This window comes from Symphalangus syndactylus, chromosome 3, assembly GCF_028878055.3.
Source record: "Symphalangus syndactylus isolate Jambi chromosome 3, NHGRI_mSymSyn1-v2.1_pri, whole genome shotgun sequence".
NCBI lineage: Eukaryota > Metazoa > Chordata > Mammalia > Primates > Hylobatidae > Symphalangus > Symphalangus syndactylus.
The window spans coordinates 46,038,146-46,060,488 of record NC_072425.2 but is presented as its reverse complement, the minus strand read 5'-3'; the positions used below and the strand labels follow the sequence as shown (position 1 = coordinate 46,060,488).

The 22,343-nt window shown below is 44.9% G+C and overlaps 1 protein-coding gene across 2 annotated transcripts in view; it reads left to right on the top strand.

The window, feature by feature from the left end:
* GALNT12 (polypeptide N-acetylgalactosaminyltransferase 12) overlaps positions 1–22,343 on the top strand; it is a 43,711-nt gene that overhangs the window by 1,652 nt on the left and 19,716 nt on the right. For both annotated transcript variants that reach the window (XM_055271703.2, XM_063636186.1), the window contains exons 2-3: positions 14,610–14,779; positions 18,129–18,318. In XM_055271703.2, the coding sequence (XP_055127678.1) occupies positions 14,610–14,779; positions 18,129–18,318 (360 nt within the window). The remainder of the gene's footprint in view (positions 1–14,609; positions 14,780–18,128; positions 18,319–22,343) is intronic.

The window sequence follows — 22,343 nt, the reverse complement described above, 5'->3', positions numbered from 1 at the left end:
AGCCTCATGCTTCTGCCTGAGGCATTTTTCACTGTTAGTCTTTTTGAGTAAAACTTTGTTAGGATTGATAGTAGTTCCTCCACTCACCAGCCTAACGCATGTTTAGCTCCTCGAAACCCCGAGGGTGCCTGCTGAGGCAAGGTGGAGGGGAAGCTTTCAGGTTATACCCTGCTTCAGGTTAAATCCAGCCCAGGGGAGATAAAATCCTGGTTCTTTTGCTCGTCACTTCTGTGATCTCCGGCAAGCTGCTTAGCTTCTCAGAGCCTTGGTTTCCCTTCATTTGCAAAATAGGAAACTCATGAAAGTGAGTCTCCATGCATTCTACATAAAAGTGAGTGGAAAGAACACAACTTAGGAATTAATAAAGCATCAATACCTGGGAGCACACCGTGTGCTTAAATCTTAGTTTTTTCACCTTTCCCTGTTGCCAAGAATGTACTCAGGAGGTTGCTTTTGAGAGTCATCCAGGGATTGGTTGTAGTTTTTCTTTCCTGGCTCCAACTTACTTTATTGTCGAAGGTTGTGAATATCTATTTGAAACACTGTGGACAACCTGTGGGGCTTATGGTAACCTGTCTCTATGGTGACACAGCTGCCCTGTGTCCTCTCAGGATTTGCTTGTAGATCCTGCTGTTGTGTTGACCCTGGAAGTTAAGCCAAACCCAGCATGATAAGGAGTGTGAATGCCTCCTGCTTCTAATTCCTGCAGCAAGGCCTGTTGGGTTATTCTTACCCAGCCAGAGACAAAGGTGAGCCTGAGCTGTGTGGGTCTCTGTTGGGCCAGGCTTTGAGATGTAACTTCAGAGTGGTCAGTAGGGTCAGGGTCTTTTGTGGCATCTCACTTTTATTAGTTTATCCAGGAGCTAATCAGGGTCTTGAGATTTTGCCTGAGAAACCTGAATGGCAGATCATGAGTTCATAGTATGGATATGGGGTTCTCTGCGAGTCTAATAAACAGAGGGATAATGAGGGTCCTTGAATGCTGCAGGAGGGAGGGCCCTGAGGGAGGAGCATCTAGTCTAACCAGAGAGGAAAAGCCACACCCCCAGGTCACACAGCACATCTCGGGCAGAGCCACAGTCCAGATCTGTTACTCATTCCTCCCTTTTTTGGGTGGGGATAATTATTTCTATGTTTATTTTAATTATGAAAGCAATGCATATTCACTCTAGAAATGTTGGCATACACAGAGAAACAAAAAAGGAAAAAAATGAAAATCCCCAATAAACCTACCACGCAGGGAGAACCATTGTTAACATTTTGCTGTGCTTCCTAGACTTTTAATGAAAGTCTTTACTCTGCAGTGCCTTTTACCAGAGGAAAGGAGTTGGGAATGACTAAGGGACCATTTGGTTTGGCTCTTCCTGGTGTCAGCAGGGTGTGGCACTGTGTCTGCCTTCTTGAAGAAGGCCAGACCACTAAAAAGACATTTCAGAGTACTGGTCCTAATTCTGTGAGACCCAGTATAGACCTGGGCCCCTCTGTGAATCTAATAATTTACATGCCAGTGGATTCGAGGATAGTTGTGTTAGTTACAGCACTGAACTGAGGAGAAGGAGGCTAATGATGACTAGGAATCCTTCCTTGCATGGTAACATAGTGAGTATTAATATATATTAATATAAATAAGTATAGTAAGTAAGCATAGTAGTATAGTATGACTAGCATCTCAGCAAAGAAGGGGAATTTTTACTCTGAGATGATAGTGGGTCAAAGTGGGGAGACAGATAGCTGGGTGTGTGGCCCCGGGGAACTTTAAAAAATATATTGATTCCAGGAATCTTCGCCAGAACAATGAAATCAGAATATCTGTGGCTAGGACCTAGGCTGAATCTGATATGCAACCACGGGTGAAAGCTACTGGCCTAGGGCCTGTGGATTTCTGAGTCAGAAGATTTAGGGTGAGTGTTTTGGAGGGTGTGGAGAATACCAGAACTAGACAAAGTAAGGATTAATAACAGGTCAAATGTAGTTCAAGCCAGTGATGACATCACAGTCAATTGAGTGGTGTGTCACAAGGAAATGGTTATTAATAATGTTGTACCAAAATTTGCAAAAAGTTTTAGTTTTCATAGAATACGGGGAACTCGAGATGATCACTGTAACACCATTCTCATTTGCATTCTAATATTTAGCAGAAGGGAAAGAGTGGAGTAACAGACAGTGCCTTCAGGGCTGGACATTTCTTCAGGTATATCTATGGGGATACCTTATGTGTGAACACTAGCCATTCTCTACCAGGGTAGAAGAACTGTGAACCATTGGTCAAGGAAAGCATGGTGTTTGTATTTCTTGACTTGCTCTGGTTTTAGGCTTGTTAATACTATAATTGCAGATGTGTGTCTGAGTTCAGGGGTCAGGATTTGGGTGCTGGGATGGCAAAGAATCTCAAAGTAGTTCTTTTTTTTTTTTTTTTGAGATGGAGTCTTGCTGTGTTGCCCAGGCTGGAGTACAATGGTGCGATCTTGGCTCACTGCAACCTCTACCTCCTGGGTTCAAGCCATTCTCCTGCCTCAGCCTCCCGAGTAGCTGGGATTATAGGCAAGTGCTACCACACCTGGCTAATTTTTGTATTTTTAGTAGAGATGGGGTTTCACCATGTTGGCCAGGCTGATCTCAATCTCCTGACCTCAGGAGATCTGCCCGTGTTGGCCTCCCAAAGTGCTGGGATTACAGGCGTGAGCCACCATGCCCAGCCTCACAGTGGTTCTAAACAGGTAATTCAGCAAAAGTATGTCTTGCTAGGGTTGCAGAAGGGAGTAGGAGATTAGACTGATATTTATTTTGTTTCCCCAACGAAGTTGTGGATATTTTATGAATTCTTATTAGATCCATCTTGAGAACATCACAGTGGCATTCTTTCTTGAGTCAGTACTTCAGTACTTCAAATCCACAGAACATGTTCAATTTTGGTTAGTATTTTCCTGATACCTTTTTCTTTTTTTTTTTTTTTTTTTTTTTTTCTTGAGACGGAGTCTTGCTCTGTCACCCAGGCTGGAGTGCAGTGGCGCAATCTCGGCTCACTGCAAGCTCCGCCTCCCGGGTTCATGCCATTCTCCTGCCTCAGCCTCTCCAAGTAGCTGGGACTACAGGCGCCCGCCACCACGCCCGGCTAATTTTTTGTATTTTTAGTAGAGACGGGGTTTCACCATGGTCTCGATCTCCTGACCTCGTAATCCACCCGCCTCGGCCCCCCAAAGTGCTGGGATTACAAGCGTGAGCCACCACGCCCGGCCCTGATACCTTTTTCTTTCACTCATTCTGTGTCCATATGTTTTTGGTGTGTCTTTGAATAGTATGTTGCTCGATTTTGTGTTGTCATTAAAAAAAAAATCCAGGCCAGGAGTGGTGGCTCACGCCTATAATCTCAACACTTTGGAAGGGCAAGGTGGGTGGATCACTTGAGGTCAGGAGTTTGAGATTAGCCTGGCCAACATGGTGAAAACCTGTCTCTACTAAAAATACAAAAATTAGCTGGGTGTGGTGGTGGGTGTCTGTAATCCCAGCTACTTGGGAGGCTGAGGCAGGAGAATCACTTGAACCCAGGAGACTGGAGGTTGCAGTGAGCCAAGATTGCACCACTCTACTCCAGCCTGGGCGACAGAATAAGACTCCAATTAAAAAGAAAAATCCAAACTGACAATCAGTGACTTTTAACTAGATAGTTATATCCACTTAGATTTATTGTGCTTACTGATACTTTTGGATTTGATAGTGCCGTCTTATTTTATGTTTTCGTTTGTTATGCTTTTTTTGGTGTTTTCCTCCTCTTTTTTCCTACTGCTTTTTGAGTTGATAGAGGCTTTTCCCCTTCTCATTCCATTTTTTTTCCTCTCTACTAATTTAGCAGTTATATTATCTATTTCTAACCCTAGTGGTAAATTTTAAAGTACATATTTAACTCAACAAAGTCTAAAATTAATCATTAACTATGAACCATAGAATGCTTTAGTATTGGTCATCTTCTCTCCTAATTTGTATGCCATTTTGCTCCAATATTTTAATTCTGTCTTGCTTTTAAACCAACAAATTAGGATGCTAAAAATGCAGTATTTATTTTTTCAGATTTATCCACAAGTTTACCATTTTCTCTGCTCACTATTCTTTCCTGAGTCAGAGACCTTTCTGGGATTCTTCTCCTTCTTCCTGAAACACATCATGTATTAATTGCTGTAGAGAGGTCTATTGTTAATCCTCAGTTTTCTTTATCTGAAAATGTTTTTATTTTGCTCTTGTTCATGAAAGTTTTGCTGGGTATGTAATTCTACAATGGTAGTTTGACATTTGAAGGTATTATTCCCTTGTCATCTGGTTTGCACCATTGCTATGAGATGCCTACAGTGACCCAGCTCTCTCTGTCATTCTTGTTTCTTTGTCATTCATTTGGGGTCTTCTTTTATTTAAGCGTATTAAGCATACTTATTTTATACTCTATGTCTGGTAATTATGTTATCTAGATTAGTATTTTCTTGTTGTTCCTGCATGATGAAGACTTCTTTTACTTTCCTGTCAGCTAAGCCATGCATTTAGAAGATTTTTTTTTTGAGATGGAGTTTTGCTCTTGTTGCCCAGGCCAGAGTGCAGTGGCGTGATCTCAGCTCACTGCAACCTCCACCTCCTGCGTTCAAGTGATTCTCCTGCCTCAGCTCCTCCCTAGTAGCTGGGATTATAGGCGCCTGCCACCATGCCCTGCTAATTTTTGTATTTTTAGTAGAAATGGGGTTTCACCATGTTGGCCAGGCTGGTCTTGAACTCCTGACCTTAGGTGATCCACCCACCTTGGCCTCTCAAAGTGCTGGGATTACGGGTGTGAGCCACAGTGCCCAGCCAGAAGATTAAAAAAAGAAAAAAAACTTTTATCAAGATTTTTTGGGTATATATACCAGGAGGGTTTCCCTAGACATCTTAGTCCTCCATGTTGCCAGAAGTAGAAGTCCTATATTCACTTTTTAAAAATAATTATTTTCTATACTAGACAGGATTCTTTTGGTTAAAAGTAACTGAAAGCCCAATGCAAACTGCCTTAAATATAAAAGAAAATATATTGGGTTCTATTACAGAAAAGTCTGGGATGAGAACTGGGTTCAGGTTATTCTGGGCCCTGGATTCAGGGACTCAATTGATGTCATCAGGAAATTATTGATTGGTCAGGCCTGAGGCAGGTAACCTTCCCAGGGGTAGGGGTGTGTGTCTGTGTGTCTGTGTGTGTATATGCATGTGCTTGTGTATGTTCAACCCTCCACAAACCACATAGACTGAGAATTGGAAAAGGTTGGCTCTTGAAAGAGAAATCAAGGTGCAGTACAGTGAAGAAAGGAGAAAGGATTCTAGGCAGGTAAGACACAAAAATGTACATTACGATCTCCTTGGCCTTTTCTACAGAGGATATGAATTGATTTTTTTTTAAAGACATTTATGTGATAACCTTAATATAAAGATAAAAGAAGATCAGGAGGGGCCGGGCACAGTGGGTCATGCTTGTAATCCCAGAACTTTGGGAGGCCAAGGAGGGCGGATCACTTGAGGTCAGGAATTCGAGACCAGCCTGTCCAACATGGCGAAACCATGTCTTTACTAAAAATACAAAAATTGGCCAGGCATGGTGGCAGACACCTGTAATCCCAGCTACTTGGGAGGCTGAGGCAGAAGAATTGCCTGAACCTGGGAGGCAGAGGTGGCAGTGAGCCAAGATCCCACCACTGCACTCCAGCCTGAGCGAAAAAAAAAAAAAGGAAGATCAAGAGGCATTTACTGTATCCATTAATTCATTCATATCCATATAATAAGTAAATATTCTACTAGCAGAGATTACTGTAGTCCCTACCCAGTAGGGTTGTTAGGAAGGCTACATGAAGTAATGTGTATAAAATGCTTATATGGTGCCTCTCCTGTATTAAGCACTCAACAAATGGTACTGTTATTACCAGGTAAAGTATAAAGCGTGCTGAAAATACAGAGACAAACACAGCTCTGCCCTTACAAAGCACATGCAATATACCAGAAACTTAGGGAAATGATTGTGTGCTTTGATGTAACATTAAATCCAGTTCTGAGCTTCCTTTTGTCCTTAAGGCAAAAGTGAAAACTTAAAGTGATCCATGGCTGTCTTTGTATGATCAAAGGATGCACGGCTTTTTATCAGTCAGGAAAAGGAGAAAGTGTTTTTTTCTGGAAGCAAACTTAAAGACATTTCAAAAAGATATACAGACGATCTCCGATTTAAGATGGTTTGACTTAAGATTTTTCAACTCTATCGTAGTACCCATGCAACCACTCTGGTTTTCACTTTTGGTACATATTTGATAAATTATATGAGATATCCAATACTTTATTATACGGTAGGTTTGTGTTAGATGATTTTGCCCAACTGTAGACTAATGGAAGTGTTCTGAGCACATTTAAGATAGGCTAGGCTAAGCTGTGATGTTCAGTAGGTTAGGTGTATTGAATGCATTTTCTACTTAGAATGTTTTCAACTTATGATGAGTTTGTTGGGATGTAACCCCACCGTAAGTCAAGGAGCATTGGTACTGAACCTCATAAAACAGAATGCCTTTAGGAGATGTTTTCAAAAAAGAAAGAGAAACTATACCAGGACAAGAAAAAGAGAAAGGGCAGAGTATGAAATTATTGCTCAATGAAGGCATTTGCTATGAGGAACTAAAGAAATATGATCTAATCTTTTAAAAATAATATTTCTTTGTGATTATAAAAATTATAGATGTTCATTGTAGGACAATTTTAGAATGCACAAAAATATAAAAAATTAAATAAGAATCGGCAATAATCTCACTTCTTAGAGATCACCATTGATAACATTTTGGCATATTTCCTTCTATTGTTTATTGTTTATGTGTGAACACACTCACATACACATTGTTGTTTCTAGAATTGGCTATTTGTAGATTTCTACCCTGCCTTTTTGATTTAACATTATAGTGTGACCATTCTCCTTTATCATTAAATATTCTCTAAAAAAATGTTATTTTGTTGTTTTACATGGTGCATCTCATGTAGTAAACACTCAACAAAGGGTACTGTTATTACCAGGTAAAGTACAAGGTGTGCTGAAAATACATGGCCATGATTTCCTCATGCAGCCATACTATACTGTATTTTCTTCTTGTTCGACATTGAAATTGTTTACAGCTTTTTGCTATTATAAATAATGTTACAAAGAAAAGTTTTTGCAACAAGCCTCCTTCAGGGTATTCTGATTATTTACTTAGGCGAGAAATGTTTATGTATATTGACATGAGATCAAAGAAAAGAGGAACATTTTAAAGCTCTGAATATTAATCAAAAAATTGGCACCCAGCCTTCTTGTGATTTAGATGACACAAATAAAGAGTCCACCTAGACATTCTAGAATGGTGGCCCAGGTGGGGCGCGGTGGCTCACACCTATAATCCCAGCACTTTGGGAGGTCGAGGTGGGTGGATCACGAGGTCAGGAGATTGAGACCATCCTGGCTAACAAGGTGAAACCCCGTCTCTACTAAAAATACAAAAAATTAGCCAGGCATGGTGGCAGGCGCCTGTGGTCCCAGCTACTCAGGAGGCTGAGGCAGGAGAATGGCATGAACCTGGGAGGTGGAGCTTGCAGTGAGCCAAGATGGCACCACTGCACTCCAGCCTGGGCGACACAGAGCGAGACTCTGTCTCAAAAAAAAAAAAAAAAAAAAAAAAAAAAAAAAAGAATGGTGGCCCTAGGCCATTGGTTTTAGTGGAAACACATTTAAAAAAAAAAAAAAAAAAAGCAGGGCTGACATGAGAAGAAATAAAATTTCATCCAAAATAGTAGGGATGTGATTTCAGACTAAAGGATAGTTCTTTACATTGAATGCACTTCACTTTGAAAACCTCACTTCACTGTCCTTATTGTCACTTATTTCTCTTGAACTTGTGCATGTTTGAAACAAAGTTTTAGCAGCATCTTAAGAAAAAAATATTTATTTTAGGTTTCACAAAAACACTTTTTTCATGTAATGTAAGCAATTAACTTTTTTTTTTTGTCTTTTTGGAATTTTTTTTTTTTTTTTTTTTTGAGCCAGGATCTGGCTCTGTTGCCCAGGCTGGAGTGCAATGGCACCATCTCAGCTCACTGCCACACCCACCTCCCTGGCTCCACCAGTCCTGAGTAGCTGGGACTACAGGTGTGTGCCACCATGTCCAGCTAATTTTTTTTTTTTTGAGAGAGAGTCTCACTCTGTTGCCCAGACTGGAGTGCAGTGGCCCCTGATCTCGGCTTACTGCAAGCTCCGCCTCCCGGGTTCACGCCATTCTCCTGCCTCAGCCTCCCAGGAAGCTGGGACTACAGGCGCCCGCCACCACGCCCGTCTAATTTTTTGTATTTTTTTAGTAGAGACGGGGTTTCACCGTGTTAGCCAGGATGGTCTCGATCTCCTGACCTCGTGATCCACCCGCCTCGGCCTCCCAAAGTGCGGGATTACAAGTGTGAGCCACCGCCCTGGCCCAGCTAATTTTTGTATTTTTGGTAGAGACAGGTTTTTGCCATGTTGCCCAGGCTGATCTCCAACTCCTGGGCTCAAGTGATCCTCCCACCTTGGCCTCTCAAAATGCTGGAATTACAGGTGTGAGCCACCTCACCCAGCCTCGCAGTTAATTCTTTCTGGGGCTCCTGGTGAGCTACAACTCAACACAATCTTGCTTTTCTATGCATCCTGTCTAGTACTAAGGGGCTTAATAATCAAGACACAGTTATTAATATTTTTATAATACACACACATATGTTTTTTTCCATTTGCTATAACATGTATTTGTTGGAGGGGGGATGTTTCTTTTTGTTTTTTTTGTTTTGTTTTGTTTTGTTTTTGAGATGGAGTTTTGCTCTTGTTGCCCAGGCTGGAGTGCAATGGTGTGATCTTGGCTCACTGCAACCTCTGCCTCCCAGGTTCAAGTGATTCTCCTGCCTCAGCCTCCCTAGTAGCTGGGATTACAGGTGCCCACCACCACATTCAGCTAATTTTTGTGTTTTTAGTAGAGACAGGGTTTCACTATGTTGGTCAGGCTGGTCTTGAACTCCTGACCTCGTGATCCACCCACCTCCGCCTCCCAAAGTGCTGGGATTACAGGCATGAGCCACCGCGCCCAGCCCGGAGTGGGGATGTTTTGGTAGATATGAGAAATAATGAGATTGAAGAAGGCATTTGTAAGGGCCACTAAAATTGAGCTACATAGCTATAGATCAGAATGGACTTGGTGTTTGGATGTGTCCTTCACAACATTAGACCTTTTATTCCTCTTTTTATATTAAAGTTTTAATTTGGAAAAATTTAAACCTGGAGAAAATTTATGAGACTAGCATAACAAACTTCTATAAATCCTCCACCTAGATCCACCCATTATTGTTTTGGCCCATTTACTTACTTTTTCTGTATGTCTACTATAATATTATACACATTTGAGAGTAAGTTACAGAAATAACAGTTCTTTACCTGGCTCTACTTCAGCATGTATTTTCAAAGAACAAGGACATTCTCTCGTGATACCGTGATATAATATCAAGTCCAGGATATTTATCCAATATTAGATGTCTATAGCTGTCCCAACTTTTTTTTTTTTTTTTTTTTTTTAGATGAAGTCTCGCTCTATTGCCCACTCTGGAGTGCAATGGTGCTATCTTGGCCCACTGCAACCTCCACCCCCCGGGTTCAAGCGATTCTCCTGCCTCAGCCTCCTGAGTAGCTGGGATTACAGGCAGGTGCTGCCATGCCCGGCTAATTTTTTTGTATTTTTAGTAGAGATGGGGTTTCACCATGTTGGTCAGGCTTGTCTCGAACTCCTGACTCAGGTGATCTACCTGCCTCGGCCTTCCAAAGTGCTGGGATTACAGGTGTGAGCCACCACACCTGGCCAGCTGTCCCCACTTTTATAGCAAGATTTTTCCTTCCTAATCCAGTATCTAAAGAAGAACCAGGTGTAACACTTTAATCAGGCCATTGCTGTGCCTCTTTATCCTCACTCAGTAGGGAATAGTTCCTCAGCCTCTCATGGTCTCTTATGACGTTGACCTTTTTGGAGAGTAAAGACCCATTGGTTTATAAAATGTCTCAGTTTGGGTCCGTCAGATACTTTGTGATTTATTTTATGGTATGTATTACTGCAAAATTTAGTGGCTTAAAATAGCAATAAACACTTGTTATTTCACATAGTTTTATGGACTAGGAATTTAGGAGTAGCTTAACTGGGTGGTTCTGGCTTGGAATCTCTCTTGAGATATAGCCAAGATGTCACTTGGGACTTTGATCCCCTGAAGGCATAATTGGGTGGGGCTGGAGGTTCTGATTCCAAAATGGCTCATTCACGTGGCTGGAAAGATTGTACTGGCTGTTGGTAGGAAGCGTCAGTTGCTTGCCACATAGACTCCTCCGTAGGGCTGCTTGAGTATCCTCACAACATGGCAGCCAGCTTTCTCCAGAATGGATGATACATTCCATTGAGGAAACAAGAGGAATCCTCAATGTTTTATGATGTAGTCTTGGAAGTCACATACTGTTCCTCCTGCTTTTCATGTGTGGTGGTTTTAAAATATATCCACAAATTCTTTGATAGCCTCTGTCTAAGAGATGGAGCCACATTCTCCTCCCCTTGAATGTGGACCAGGCTCCCTTCTCTGGAGCACAAAGCCTTCCACGGGGTCAGTGCTAAGTTAACTACTTGCATGAGTTGAAAGCCTATGGTGTCTGGGGATTCGGCTCCTGGCTGGCTAGGTGCTAGTGGGGATGCCCAGTGGCTTCACAACACCAGAGCTTTCATGCTTCCAGCCTGGGCTGACCTTTTCTCAAGCACCCAGAGCAGGGCCTTCAGATGCAGCCGGGGTGAGTATATAAAGCTGACTGAGAACAGCCAGCCCCTGTCAGAGATTCTCAGATAAGCCTGTTCACAGCTGAAGGGAAATCATCCCAGTGACAGCAGAGCAAGGCCACTGCCAGGGAGCCTTGGAACTTGCTGTAGAGGCTGTCCTGGCATTAGGAAGAGGGACCTGGAACTCATTCCAGGGAAGAGGACCCTGGACCCCGAGAAGGAGAAGAGAAATTGTCCTTATCTTGGTAGGAGGGAAGGCCAGGTGGGAAGATATGATACAGGGATCTTTAGATTCAGATGGCCCACCTGAGCCTCCTGTTGGGTAGAAGGAACAAGCCAGAACCTTGCAACAAGATCCCTGGACACAAAGATCTCAGCCCAGTACATACTAGCAGGTGCTCTGTGAACTGACCAAGTCACTCTACCTTTCTTAGCCTTTAACATGGGAGCAATAAATGCTAACATAGGAAGTGGTTTTGAAGGTAAAATGAAGTACTACATGTCATCAATTCAGAGGCACATTTTTTCCCACATTTCAACATTTCTAAAATTAGCATGTGTCTTAAAAATCAATGCATCTTACCATTATGCTAGGCAGCACTTGTCTTTTCCCCCCAGGTTTTAAGTTTATAGGTACATGCGCAGGATGTGCAGTTTCGTTACACAGGTAAACATGTACCATGGTGGTTTTTTGTACAGATCATCTCATCACCTAGGTATTAAGCCCAGCATGCATTAGCTATTCTTCCTGATACTCTCCCTCCTCCCACCCCCCATGATGGGCCCCAGTGTATGTTGTTCCACTCCATGTGTCCATGTGTTCTCATAATTCAGCTTTCACTTATAAGTGAGAACATGTGGTATTTGGTTTTCTGTTCCTGCATTAGTTTGCTGAGGATGATGGCTTCCAGCTCCATCCATGTCCCTGCAAAGGACATAATGTCATTCCTTTTTATGGCTGCATAGCATTCTGTGGTCTATATATATACCACATTTTCTTTATCCAGTCTATCACTGATGGGCATTTAGGTTGATTCCATGTCTTTGCTATTGTGAATTGTACTGCAGTGAACATACGCGTGCATGTATCTTTATAATAGAATTATTTTTATTCCATTGGGTGTGTACCCAGTAATGGGATTGCTGGGTCAAATGGCATTTCTGCCTCTAGGTCTTTGAGGAATCGCCACACTCTCTTCCACAATGGTTGAACTAATTTACACTCCCAACAACAGTGTAAAAGCTTTCCTCTTTCTCCACAACCTCACCAGCATCTGTTGTTTTTTGACTTTTTAATAATAGCCATTTTGACGGGTGTGGAATTGTATCTCTTCTTATTGGTTCATTAAAGAATGTTGTGTCTTCCAACCCAGGGCTGCTTAACTTTGTTGAACTACTGTAGACTGGAGTACAAAGGTAATTTTCTAAGGTATGACAAAAATACTATGCTTATTAAAAGAGTCCTTACCTGTTAGAGACACATATTGAACTATTTTTGGATGCTACAATATGCTGGATTTTCTTTAGAAATAATCTGGGACAGAGGGAATGGTGTTGACACAGATGAATCAAGAGTTCAGTGGCGTGATCTCGGCTCACTGCAACCTCCATCTCCTGGGGTTCAAGTGATGTTCATGCCTCAGCTCCCCAAGTAGCTGGGATTACAGGCGTGTGCCACCATGCCTGGCTAATTTTTGTATTTTCAGTAGAGATGGGGTTTCACCGTGTTGGTCAGGCTGGTCCCAAACTCCTGGCCTCAAGTGATCTGCCAGCCTCAGCCTTTGAAAGTGCTGGGATTACAGGCGTGAGCCATCATGCCCGGCCCTGTTCTGCTTTTTTAATGTTGAAATTTCTGTCCGGGCGTGGTGGCTCACACCTGTAATCCCAGCACTTTGGGAGGCTGAGGTGGGCGGATCACAAGGTCAGGAGATCGAGGCCATCCCGGCTAACATGGTGAAACTCCGTCTCAACTAAAAATACAAAAACAAAATTAGCCGGGTGTGGTAGCGGGCACTTGTAGTCCCAGCTACTCGGGAGGCCGAAGCGGGAGAATGGCATGAACCTGGGAGGCAGAGCTTGAAGTGAGCCGAGATCGTGCCACTGCACTCCAGCCTGGGTGACAGAGCGAGACTCCATCTCAAAAAAAAAAAAAAAAGAAAAGAAAAGAAATTTCTAATAGTAAAATAAAAGAGGAAAAAACAAATACTTTTGTATGCTAAGGGCTCTTCCCTGACTTTTCATGGGGCTCATCATTCAGGTCTCATCCTAAATGTCACTTCCTCTAAGTGCCCCTCCCAGGTTACCTGTCCTGTAGTTGCTCTCCTTTTCCCCTCCCCACTCCTCTATTTTTCACTTTCATGGTTTCAAAGTTGTTCTCTTTCATCACTCTGCTTTCCATTTTCCATAGCACAGTCACTTTCTGTAATTCCTGATTTGTTTGTTTAGTTGATTACTGTCCCCCTGAATATGAGCTCCATGGGAGCAGGGGCCTGGCCTATCTGGCATGCAGTAGGTGGTCAGGAAGTTTTTGGTGACTGACTGATAGAGGGCCCAGTAGCACAATGCTGGCATGTGGTAGACAGCAGATGTCAGTTTCCCTCCTCCTCCTGCCTAGTTTGGCATCTTTTCTCCTGTCCTCTTTGATCTGTCACTTAACTTATCTGGGAAGGCCTTGCCTTAGCAACCCACAGAGCCTGGCTGTTCTCCAGCATTTCACCCCCTTCTTGAATATCTAGCTGATCTCTTGGCCTAGCCTTTGGCCAGCCCCCAGCATTCAAACTCTGTCCCTTCTGGTATCCCCATGGTGTCGCTCTCCCACCTTGCCATCAGCTACTTCCCACTGATGGTCTCCAGGCACTGCCCCTTAGTCAGTCCCATAACACTGGGAATTTGTCATCAGTCACTCAGGATAGAATTCTGTGTCAACCAGGGAACTTTCAGTTCAAAGTGACAGCAAATTGCTAAACAAAGAGGGAGCTTATTGGTTCTAATCACTGCCAGTCAGGCCCACTGCTGGAGTTGAGTGGGCCCAGCCCCACCCCACCACATGACTACTACATCTTGGGGGGCAAGTGGCAGCAGGGATTTGGGGGAGGTAACCAATGTCCTCTGCAGAGTCTTTCCTGGAGTGTCCATAGGTCCTAGCCACAATTCTAGTTTATGCATTTGGGACACCACCTTTGCTAAGCCTAGACAGTATTGGATGCTGGGAGAGGGTAGGGAGTGGTACAGTGGTAATGAGGACTCAGAATACTGTCAGTGGTGCATGCTGAGATGGAGGTGGGCCGGGTGCTGGAGGAGCATTGAGGAGACAGCAACTGCCCGAGATAGGTGGTCCCAGGCAGTTCACAAAGGAGAACAGGCCTGAGCTGGGAGCTTGCCAAGTAGAGAAGGGAGGAAGGGGCATTCCAGGCAGAGGGAACAGTCTGAGCAAAGGCCTGGGAGTGAGATTGGGGCAGAGTGGACAGAAAGGAGGGCGATGGGGAAGGAAGAAGTGCCAGTTCCCTTCCTTCTGATTCTGCCTCGTTTGTATATTGCTCAAATCCAAAAGTTGCTTGACAGCTTAAAACAATACCCCACAGTAAAAGCTAGGTGGGTGCCATGGTTAGGACCTTTCTTAGTGTCTGCTGGGGCTCCTAGTGCCACAAGGGGAGCTCCAGAAGATCCTTCAGTGGATTATGTCCCCTTCCCCAGGAGACCATGACCTATGTCCCCTTTGTCACTCCATCCCCAGTGCCAGCCTGGGCTAGACCCTCAGTTCCTGAAGTTGCGCTGTATTTGCAGGTGCAAAGAGAAGAAATATGATTATGATAATTTGCCCAGGACATCTGTTATCATAGCATTTTATAATGAAGCCTGGTCAACTCTCCTTCGGACAGTTTACAGTGTCCTTGAGACATCCCCGGATATCCTGCTAGAAGAAGTGATCCTTGTAGATGACTACAGTGATAGAGGTGAGTCCCGGCCAGGGCTCTGGGAAGAGCCTGTCCTTCTGTGGCAGTGTCTGGGAGGTGAGAGTGGGATGCAGGAGGTCTAGAGTAGGCCTAGTAAGGATGGGCTTCCTGTGTCCTCCTGTACCCAAAGAAGACCTCAGGGATAGTAGCCCAGAAACAGCAGGCGTGGGAAACTGGAAGGAGCAGGGCATTCTCTTGGCAGTTTCTGGGACTGTTCATTTCATTGGCCAGTGGAGGTGATGTAGGAGGTGAGGTTGCAGGATGGGCAGGGCCAGATCTGGTAGGGCCTCGGAGGCCACCATAAGGGGTTGAGGCTTAAGTGCGAGCTTGATGGGGGGCTTTGGGGACAGCAAGGTCCAGGTCCACCTGAGGAGCTCACTGAGCCAGCTGTGTGGGGAATGGCTGATGGCAGGGGAGGGGGCTGGGTGAGGATGGAGGCAAGGAAGGGTGGAGGGGCCTCTGTGGTGCCCACATGCAGCAGAGCCTTGGCTTGGCTGGGATTGGCAGTGCCAACGGAGTAGCATCAGCCCGTGAATCCTTGGGGCCTAGCTGAAGTGACAGCAGCTAAGCTTAACCAAGGGCAAGTGTCAAGGCTGTAACAGCAGGTAGAGCTGTGAGCTTAGTCACTACAGCCCGTCTCAAAGGGAAGCAACCCCTGCTGATGGGGCATCTGCTGCCTCAGATGCTGCACTTGCTCTGACTTCAAAACTAGCCTCTGTGTGTTCTAATAGGTGTGTGAATTGGGCTGTTTTCACAGACTCAGTAGTGACTCACACAAGATAGAACTAGACTTCTCACATCACAAATCTGGTGTGCCAGTCTAGAACAGGTGTGGTGGCTCCTTGGTGGATGGGGCCTCAGCTCCTTCTGCACCTGTTCCCACCTTCTCTAGGGTGCTCTGCTGCCTTGGTCCTCATGGACCAGGCTGGTTTTTCACCTCCTGCTCACTCTGGTCAACGAGAAGGCTTAAAGGGGAAGGAGAACCACACCCTTCCTCCCGAGGGGACTGCTTGGAAGTTCTCCACACATCCCGTTGAGCAGAGCGTGGTTGCCTGGCCACGCGTAGCTGCAAGGGAGGCTGGGAGCTGTGGCCTTTATCCTGCTGGCTGTGTGCTCAGTTACAGGTCACAGGGAGAATGGGTTTAAGGCACAAGGAGCAGTGTCTGTGACAGCATGTAAGCCAGGCTGGGGTAAGCCAGGCTGGGGTTTGGTGCTGACTATAGCCTAGAAGGCATTGGGTTCTGGGGTCAGGGCACCTGGGTCTGAGGCGAGCTTTCCCATGATCCAGTTATGGCGCCTTGGGTGAGTTGCTTGTCTTTTCTGAGCCTCAGTTTCTCACCTGTGAATGGGTCTGTCCACACCTATCTCAAGAGAATTATAGTGGGGAGTAAATGGGATCATGTATAGGACAGAACCTCATGTAGCAGCCGGCACATAGTAGGTGCTCATCTACATTTCCTTTTTCCGTTTCCCCCCAGGGTTGTTTTAAATCTCTCCATGTGGACACTGGTTCTGGGCCACACTGCACGGGCTTGAATCCCCCTCCAACACCTAGCGACTATACAACTTTGAGCAATGACCCTAACCAGTTTCAAACTTGGCTTCAGCCTCTATAAAATGGGAATAATAATAGCTTCTACCTTGTAGGATCATCGTGAGCATTGAATGAGATGAGGAGGGTAATGTGCTGGGTAGGTGCTTGGCATTTAGTGAGCTCTTGTTAGATGATAACTTCTATTTTTATAATGTTTAAATGTTTAAAAAGTTGCAAAATGAAAAAAACAGCATTTCACAAATATATTAATCTAAAGGCAAAGAGCAGATTATTTATTTTATCATAATGGGATTAAATAGCTCCTCAGTAGGCAGGAATACAGTAGGAATTCCTCTGACATATCTCAGTTCTCTCATAAAAACGTGAGGCAGTGTGGACCAAGCTTCCCTTACTGTCATTATGGGAACTTGCGAAAACAGGCGTGATGCCCGCTTTAACCTGTAATGAGTTAGGAAGTCCTGCCCTGCCTCCCCTCCCCACCATTTCTGCAGTGTCAGTGTGAGCTTGATGAAAGGGTGTCAGGCCCTCTCAGATGCAGGGAGACAGTTCAGGCAGACGTAAAATTAACGCTGACAAGATCCATCACTAGTGCAGGGCAGCCATGCTGCATTCATGGGTTCACTGGGTACAGCAGCTAATTAGCTTTGCTTGCAAAGTTACCCGCCTTATTCCTGCCATCAACTTATTTATGGTTATAATTTGGATTTTTTAAAAAAACTGGCTGGGCACGGTGGCTCATGCCTGTAATTCCAGCACTTTGGGAGGCCAAGGCGGGAGGATTGCTTGAGCCCAGGAATTTGAGACCAGCCTGGGAAGCATAGGAAGACCCTATGCCTACAAAAAATTTAAAAAGTAGCTAGGTGTGGTGGTGCATGCCTGTAGTCCCAGCTACTTGGGAGGCTGAGGTGGGAAGATCGCTTGAGCCCAAGAGGTTGAGGCTGCAGTGAGCCATGATTGCGCCACTGCACTCTAGCCTGGCTGACAGAGTGAGACCCTATCTCAAAAAAAAAAAAAAAAAAAAAAAAAAATCAACCAATTAATGCTTTTATTTATTGGTTTATTTATAGACAGGCTCTCACTCTGGTGGCTGCTCTGGGCGGTAGTGTTAGCTTGTAGAATTTGGAGCTGGGTTCCCCTCATGGCTCTTCAACTTACTTACTCTGTGACCTTGGGCAAGTTACTTAGCCTCTCTGGCCTCAGTGCCCTCATCTGTGAAATGCGGATAATACTAGCACCTGCCTCAGAGGATTGTTATGAGGATCAGATGGGTTATCTAGAAATCACCTAGATAGTACTTGGCACAGCAAGTCCTCTTTAGTTTTAGCTGCTATTGTTATTGTTACTACTACTGAAACTGTAAAGTACTCTTGAGAAAATTTCTATTAGCATTAACTACTGTTTTTATACAAATTGCGATTAGATGGTTCATGTGTTTTTTTGTTTTTTAAATGCTCATGAGTCAAAACTATAAAGCATTTTTTGTAACAGCTTTATCGAAATATATTCACACACCATTCAACTCACCCATTTGAAGTATACAATTCAACGTGCATGTGTTTAGATGGGGAGCAAATGGTGGTTCTGGAATTCCTCCCCCAGCCTCCTCCTGGCCTTCGGAGCACTTCCAGCCTTGATTCTGGGTGAGGTGAGGATGTCCCAGGTGGCAGAGCAAAGGAGGCTCCTGTCTATTTCATCTTCTGTTTGGGACACGGAGGCCCAGAAGGCCCCAGCTTGGGATGAGGCGCTCCTCTGAGATTGTCACGATGACCCCTGTTGCTTTGTTTGCCTCCTTAGAGCACCTAAAGGAGCGCTTGGCCAATGAGCTTTCGGGACTGCCCAAGGTGCGCCTGATCCGCGCCAACAAGAGAGAGGGCCTGGTGCGAGCCCGGCTGCTGGGGGCATCTGCGGCGAGGGGCGATGTTCTGACCTTCCTGGACTGTCACTGTGAGTGCCACGAAGGGTGGCTGGAGCCGCTGCTGCAGAGGTGCGTGAGCCGCCCACAATGGGAGAGACAGCATGTTACCTGGTGTAGGTAGCAGGAGGAACAGACTGATCACGTCACTTGAGACTTAATGGGTTGCCTGGGCTCAGCTGCTCCTCTGTCACTGGGCAGAAGAGCAGTCCCTGCTTCGTTCGGCTGTTGAGGCCGTTAAATGATTTAGTGCATGGCAAGTGCGTGGGAGTGTCAGCTGGAGGAGGCCCTGTGTCACTGTTTGCTTTTATTATTCCTTCTTTTTTCTTTTTATTTTTTGAGACAGAGTTTCACTCTTGTTGCTCAGGCTGGAGTGCAATGGTGTGATCTCGGCTCACTGCTACCTCTGCCTCCTGGGTTCACGCGATTCTCCTGCCTCAGCCTCCGGAGTAGCTGGATTTACAGGCATGCACCACCACACCTAGCTAATTTTATATTTTTTGTAGAGATGGGGTTTCACTGCTATGGTCAGGCTGGTCTCAAACTCCTGACCTCAAACTCCTGACCTCAGGTGTGAGCCACCACACCGGCCTTATTATTCCTTCTTATCCGGGCTTGTTGCAGAAAACCAAGGAAGTATCATCAACCAAGAACATTTTAAAAAATCCTCAATCAAATAGAATGGCACTCCTAAAGAATACACATTTTCATGTATTTCTTTCAAGCAGGGCTGACTTATCCTTTACACCCAGGAGGAACAATGCCTAGGGCCCATGAAACTGGAAGGAACCCAGATAAATGTTATGAATTTCTTTTAAAATCAGAAAGGAAAAATGAATATCATAATAATGGGTATGTAATAATGAATCTAGCATGGATTGTACTTGTCTTTATACCAGTATAGTCATAAAATATGCTTTTTAATATGTCTGGCTGTTATAGAGGAAGGGCCCCTGAAAGTCATAATGTGACCTTGTTCTCAAGGCCATTGTCCTTGCTGTTCCACGGCATCTCACTCTCACCCTCCTACCTTCTCCCCTCAAGAAGCCACCATCTACTGGGGCCCAATTTTTGTTCCCTTCTGTCTCTTTCCTCCCCATGCTCTGCCTCGTCTCTCTGCCCTTTCTGTTTCTGCATCATAGAAGTCAGGAGCTGGGCTGGCCAACCAGAAGCTCCCCAGGTGGGAGAGGAAGGAGGGGATCTTTGCTTGGCCTCCCCTCTGTGGAGCAGGCAAAGGGCTGGAGGGGCAAGGTCTCTGCAGCTGGGGAACTGATTCCCCGCAGACACCAACACCGTGGTGGGTAGGGTTGTCTGAAAGAGCTGGGGACCCACTTGCCTTCCTTCCTGGGTGTGACCCAGCTGCCCCCTGCCCTGCCACTTCCTACTGTCCTGGCTCCTTGTCAGCTGCAGGTTCTATAGCTGTCTTTCTCCTCCTCAGCTCTGATGAGCTTTCCTAGCAGCAGATTCGAGGCTCCTCTGGCCTGTGATGGAGCTGGAGACTAGAGTACAGTTATGGCCGAGTGCTGCCTCTGGAACCCGGACCGGTGGGCTCCCCCTCCTTCGTTCCCCCACTGCACTCATAGATGGCCACCTCTACGCAGGTCTGAAATCATGGGGAGAGGACATTTCTTTCTCTTCAGCTGATGGATTAATGCTTTTAGAATTCCTCTTCATCCCACCCTTTGGACACAGGCCAGCTGCCTCCTTGTTGCATGCCTGTATATGAGGGGATTTTCCACCTTGGTTGTCTATTAGAAATACCGGGGAACTTTAAAAAATTTATATTTTAATTTTTAATTTTTGTGGGTAAATAGTAGGTGTATATATTTATGGAGTACATGAGATATTTTGATACAGGCATGTAATACATAATCACATCAGAGTAAATGGGATATCCATCCCCTCAAGCATTTATCTTTGTGTTACTAATAATCCACTCATACTCTTTTTTTTTTTTTTTTTAAGACAGAGTCTCACTGTCACCCAGGCTGGAGGGCAGTGGTGTGATCTTGGCTCACTGCAACCTCCTCCTCCCAAGTTCAAGCGATTCTCCTGCCTCAGCTTCCTAAGTAGCTGGGACCACAGGCGCGTGCCACCACACCCAGCTAATTTTTGTATTTTTAGTAGGGACAGAGTTTCATGATGTCGGCCAGGCTGGTCTCGAACTCCTAACCTCAGTGATCCACCTGCCTCAGCCTCCCAAAGTGCTGGGATTATAGGCGTGAGCCACCGCACCTGGCCCAGTCATACTCTTAGTAATTTTTTTAAATCTATCTATCTATCTATCTATCTGAGACAGAGTCTCGCCTTGTTGCCCAGGCTAGAGTACAGCAGGGTGATCTCGGCTCACTGCAGCCTCTGCCTCCCAGGTTCAAGTGATTCTCCTGGCTCAGCCTCCCGAGTAGCTGGGATTACAGGCGTGCACTACCATGCCAGGCTAATTTTTGCATTTTTAGTAGAGATGGGGTTTCACCATGTTGGCCAGGCTGGTCTTAAAACTCCTGACCTCAAGTGATTTGCCCATCTCAGCCTTCCAAAGTGCTGGGATTACAGGCATGAACCACCACGCCCAGCCAGTTATTTTTAAATGTACAATTAAATTTTTTTTTATTACAGTCACTCTGTTGTGCTAGCAACTAGTACATCTTATTCATTCTTTCTATTTTTTTGTACCCATTAACCATCCCCACTCCCCCAACCAACTACCCTTCCCGGCCTCTGGTAACCATCCTTCTGCTCTCTGTCTCCATGAGTTCAATTGTTTTAAGTTTTAGCTCCCACAAATAAGTGAAAACATGCAAAGTTTGTCTTTCTGTGCCTTGCTTATTTCACCTAACATAATGACCTCCAGTTCCATCCATGTTGTTGCAAATGACAGCATCTCATTCTTCTTTACGGATGAGAAAATACTCTATTGTGAGTATATGTATTACATATACTCTATGTATATTCTCTATCCCTTCATTTGTTGATGGACACTTAGGTTGCTTCCCAATCTTGGTTATTGTGAACAGTGCTGCAACAAACATGAGGGTGCAGATAGATTTTCGATATACAGACTTCCTTTCTTTTGGATATGTACTTAGGAGTAGAATTGCAGGATCATATGGTAGCTCTATTTTTAGTTTTTTGAGGAACCTTCAAACTGTTCTCCATAGAGGTTGTACTAATTTACATTCCCACCAATGGTGTATGAGGGTTCAACCTGGGGAGCTTTTTAAACACATCAACGCCTGGTCCCATTTGGATCTGACTCTTGGGGCTGGGGCCTCGGCTTCTGCATGTTTCAAAAGCTCCCCAGGGGACTTTGGTGTGCACCAGCATTGGGACACATCAGACTGTGGACTGTCCTTAAGGTGGCGCCAGACAGGAGTGGTAACCTTTTCCATCCAGGGGCTTTTGGAAATGTGGGAGGGTATTCTTGGTTGTCATGTCAACCAGGTAGGGCTCCTGGCATTTTGTGTATCAGGGAGGCCAAGTATCCTGCAGATCAGCGCTGTGCAGTGGAGAATGGTTCTGGCGCAGACGCCAATAGCATCCCTATGGGTCCTGCACATTCTCCAGCCAGGACTGGGAGTCCTATATTCCAATACTGATACAGCATTCCCCCAGTTTTCCCCTTCTTGTAAAAATAAGGCTGTCTGTGGTTCCAGCCAGCTTGATCACAAGCCATCAGTTCCTGGGGGAGCTGGCCTTTGCCAGGTGCCAGCTAGAACTTGCCCAGCAGGTCTGATGTTGGCCCTTTCAACCTTTTAAATAAAGCCCTCAATTGCTTTAAATAAGCGGATGTTGGTGGATACCTAGTATGCAACTTCCTCAATTTGCGGAACTCACATATCTGAGACTCTGTCTCATGCAACCTGTCCTGAACAGTGCAATTTCCCCGATAGTTGTAATTCTTACCCCAGAGTGGTATTTCTAACATCCCCTCTGACTTTCTGGTGTCATTCTAAGGACACTGAAAGCTCAAGTCTGGTTGATCTCTGTTGCATTGTCCTGTGTTGGGGGGACTCTTAGGATTTTTAGGTCTCAAATTCCAGACAACGTCCCCCAAAATGTACTCAAGGAAATCTAGTGTTCACATGTGGTCTAGTCTC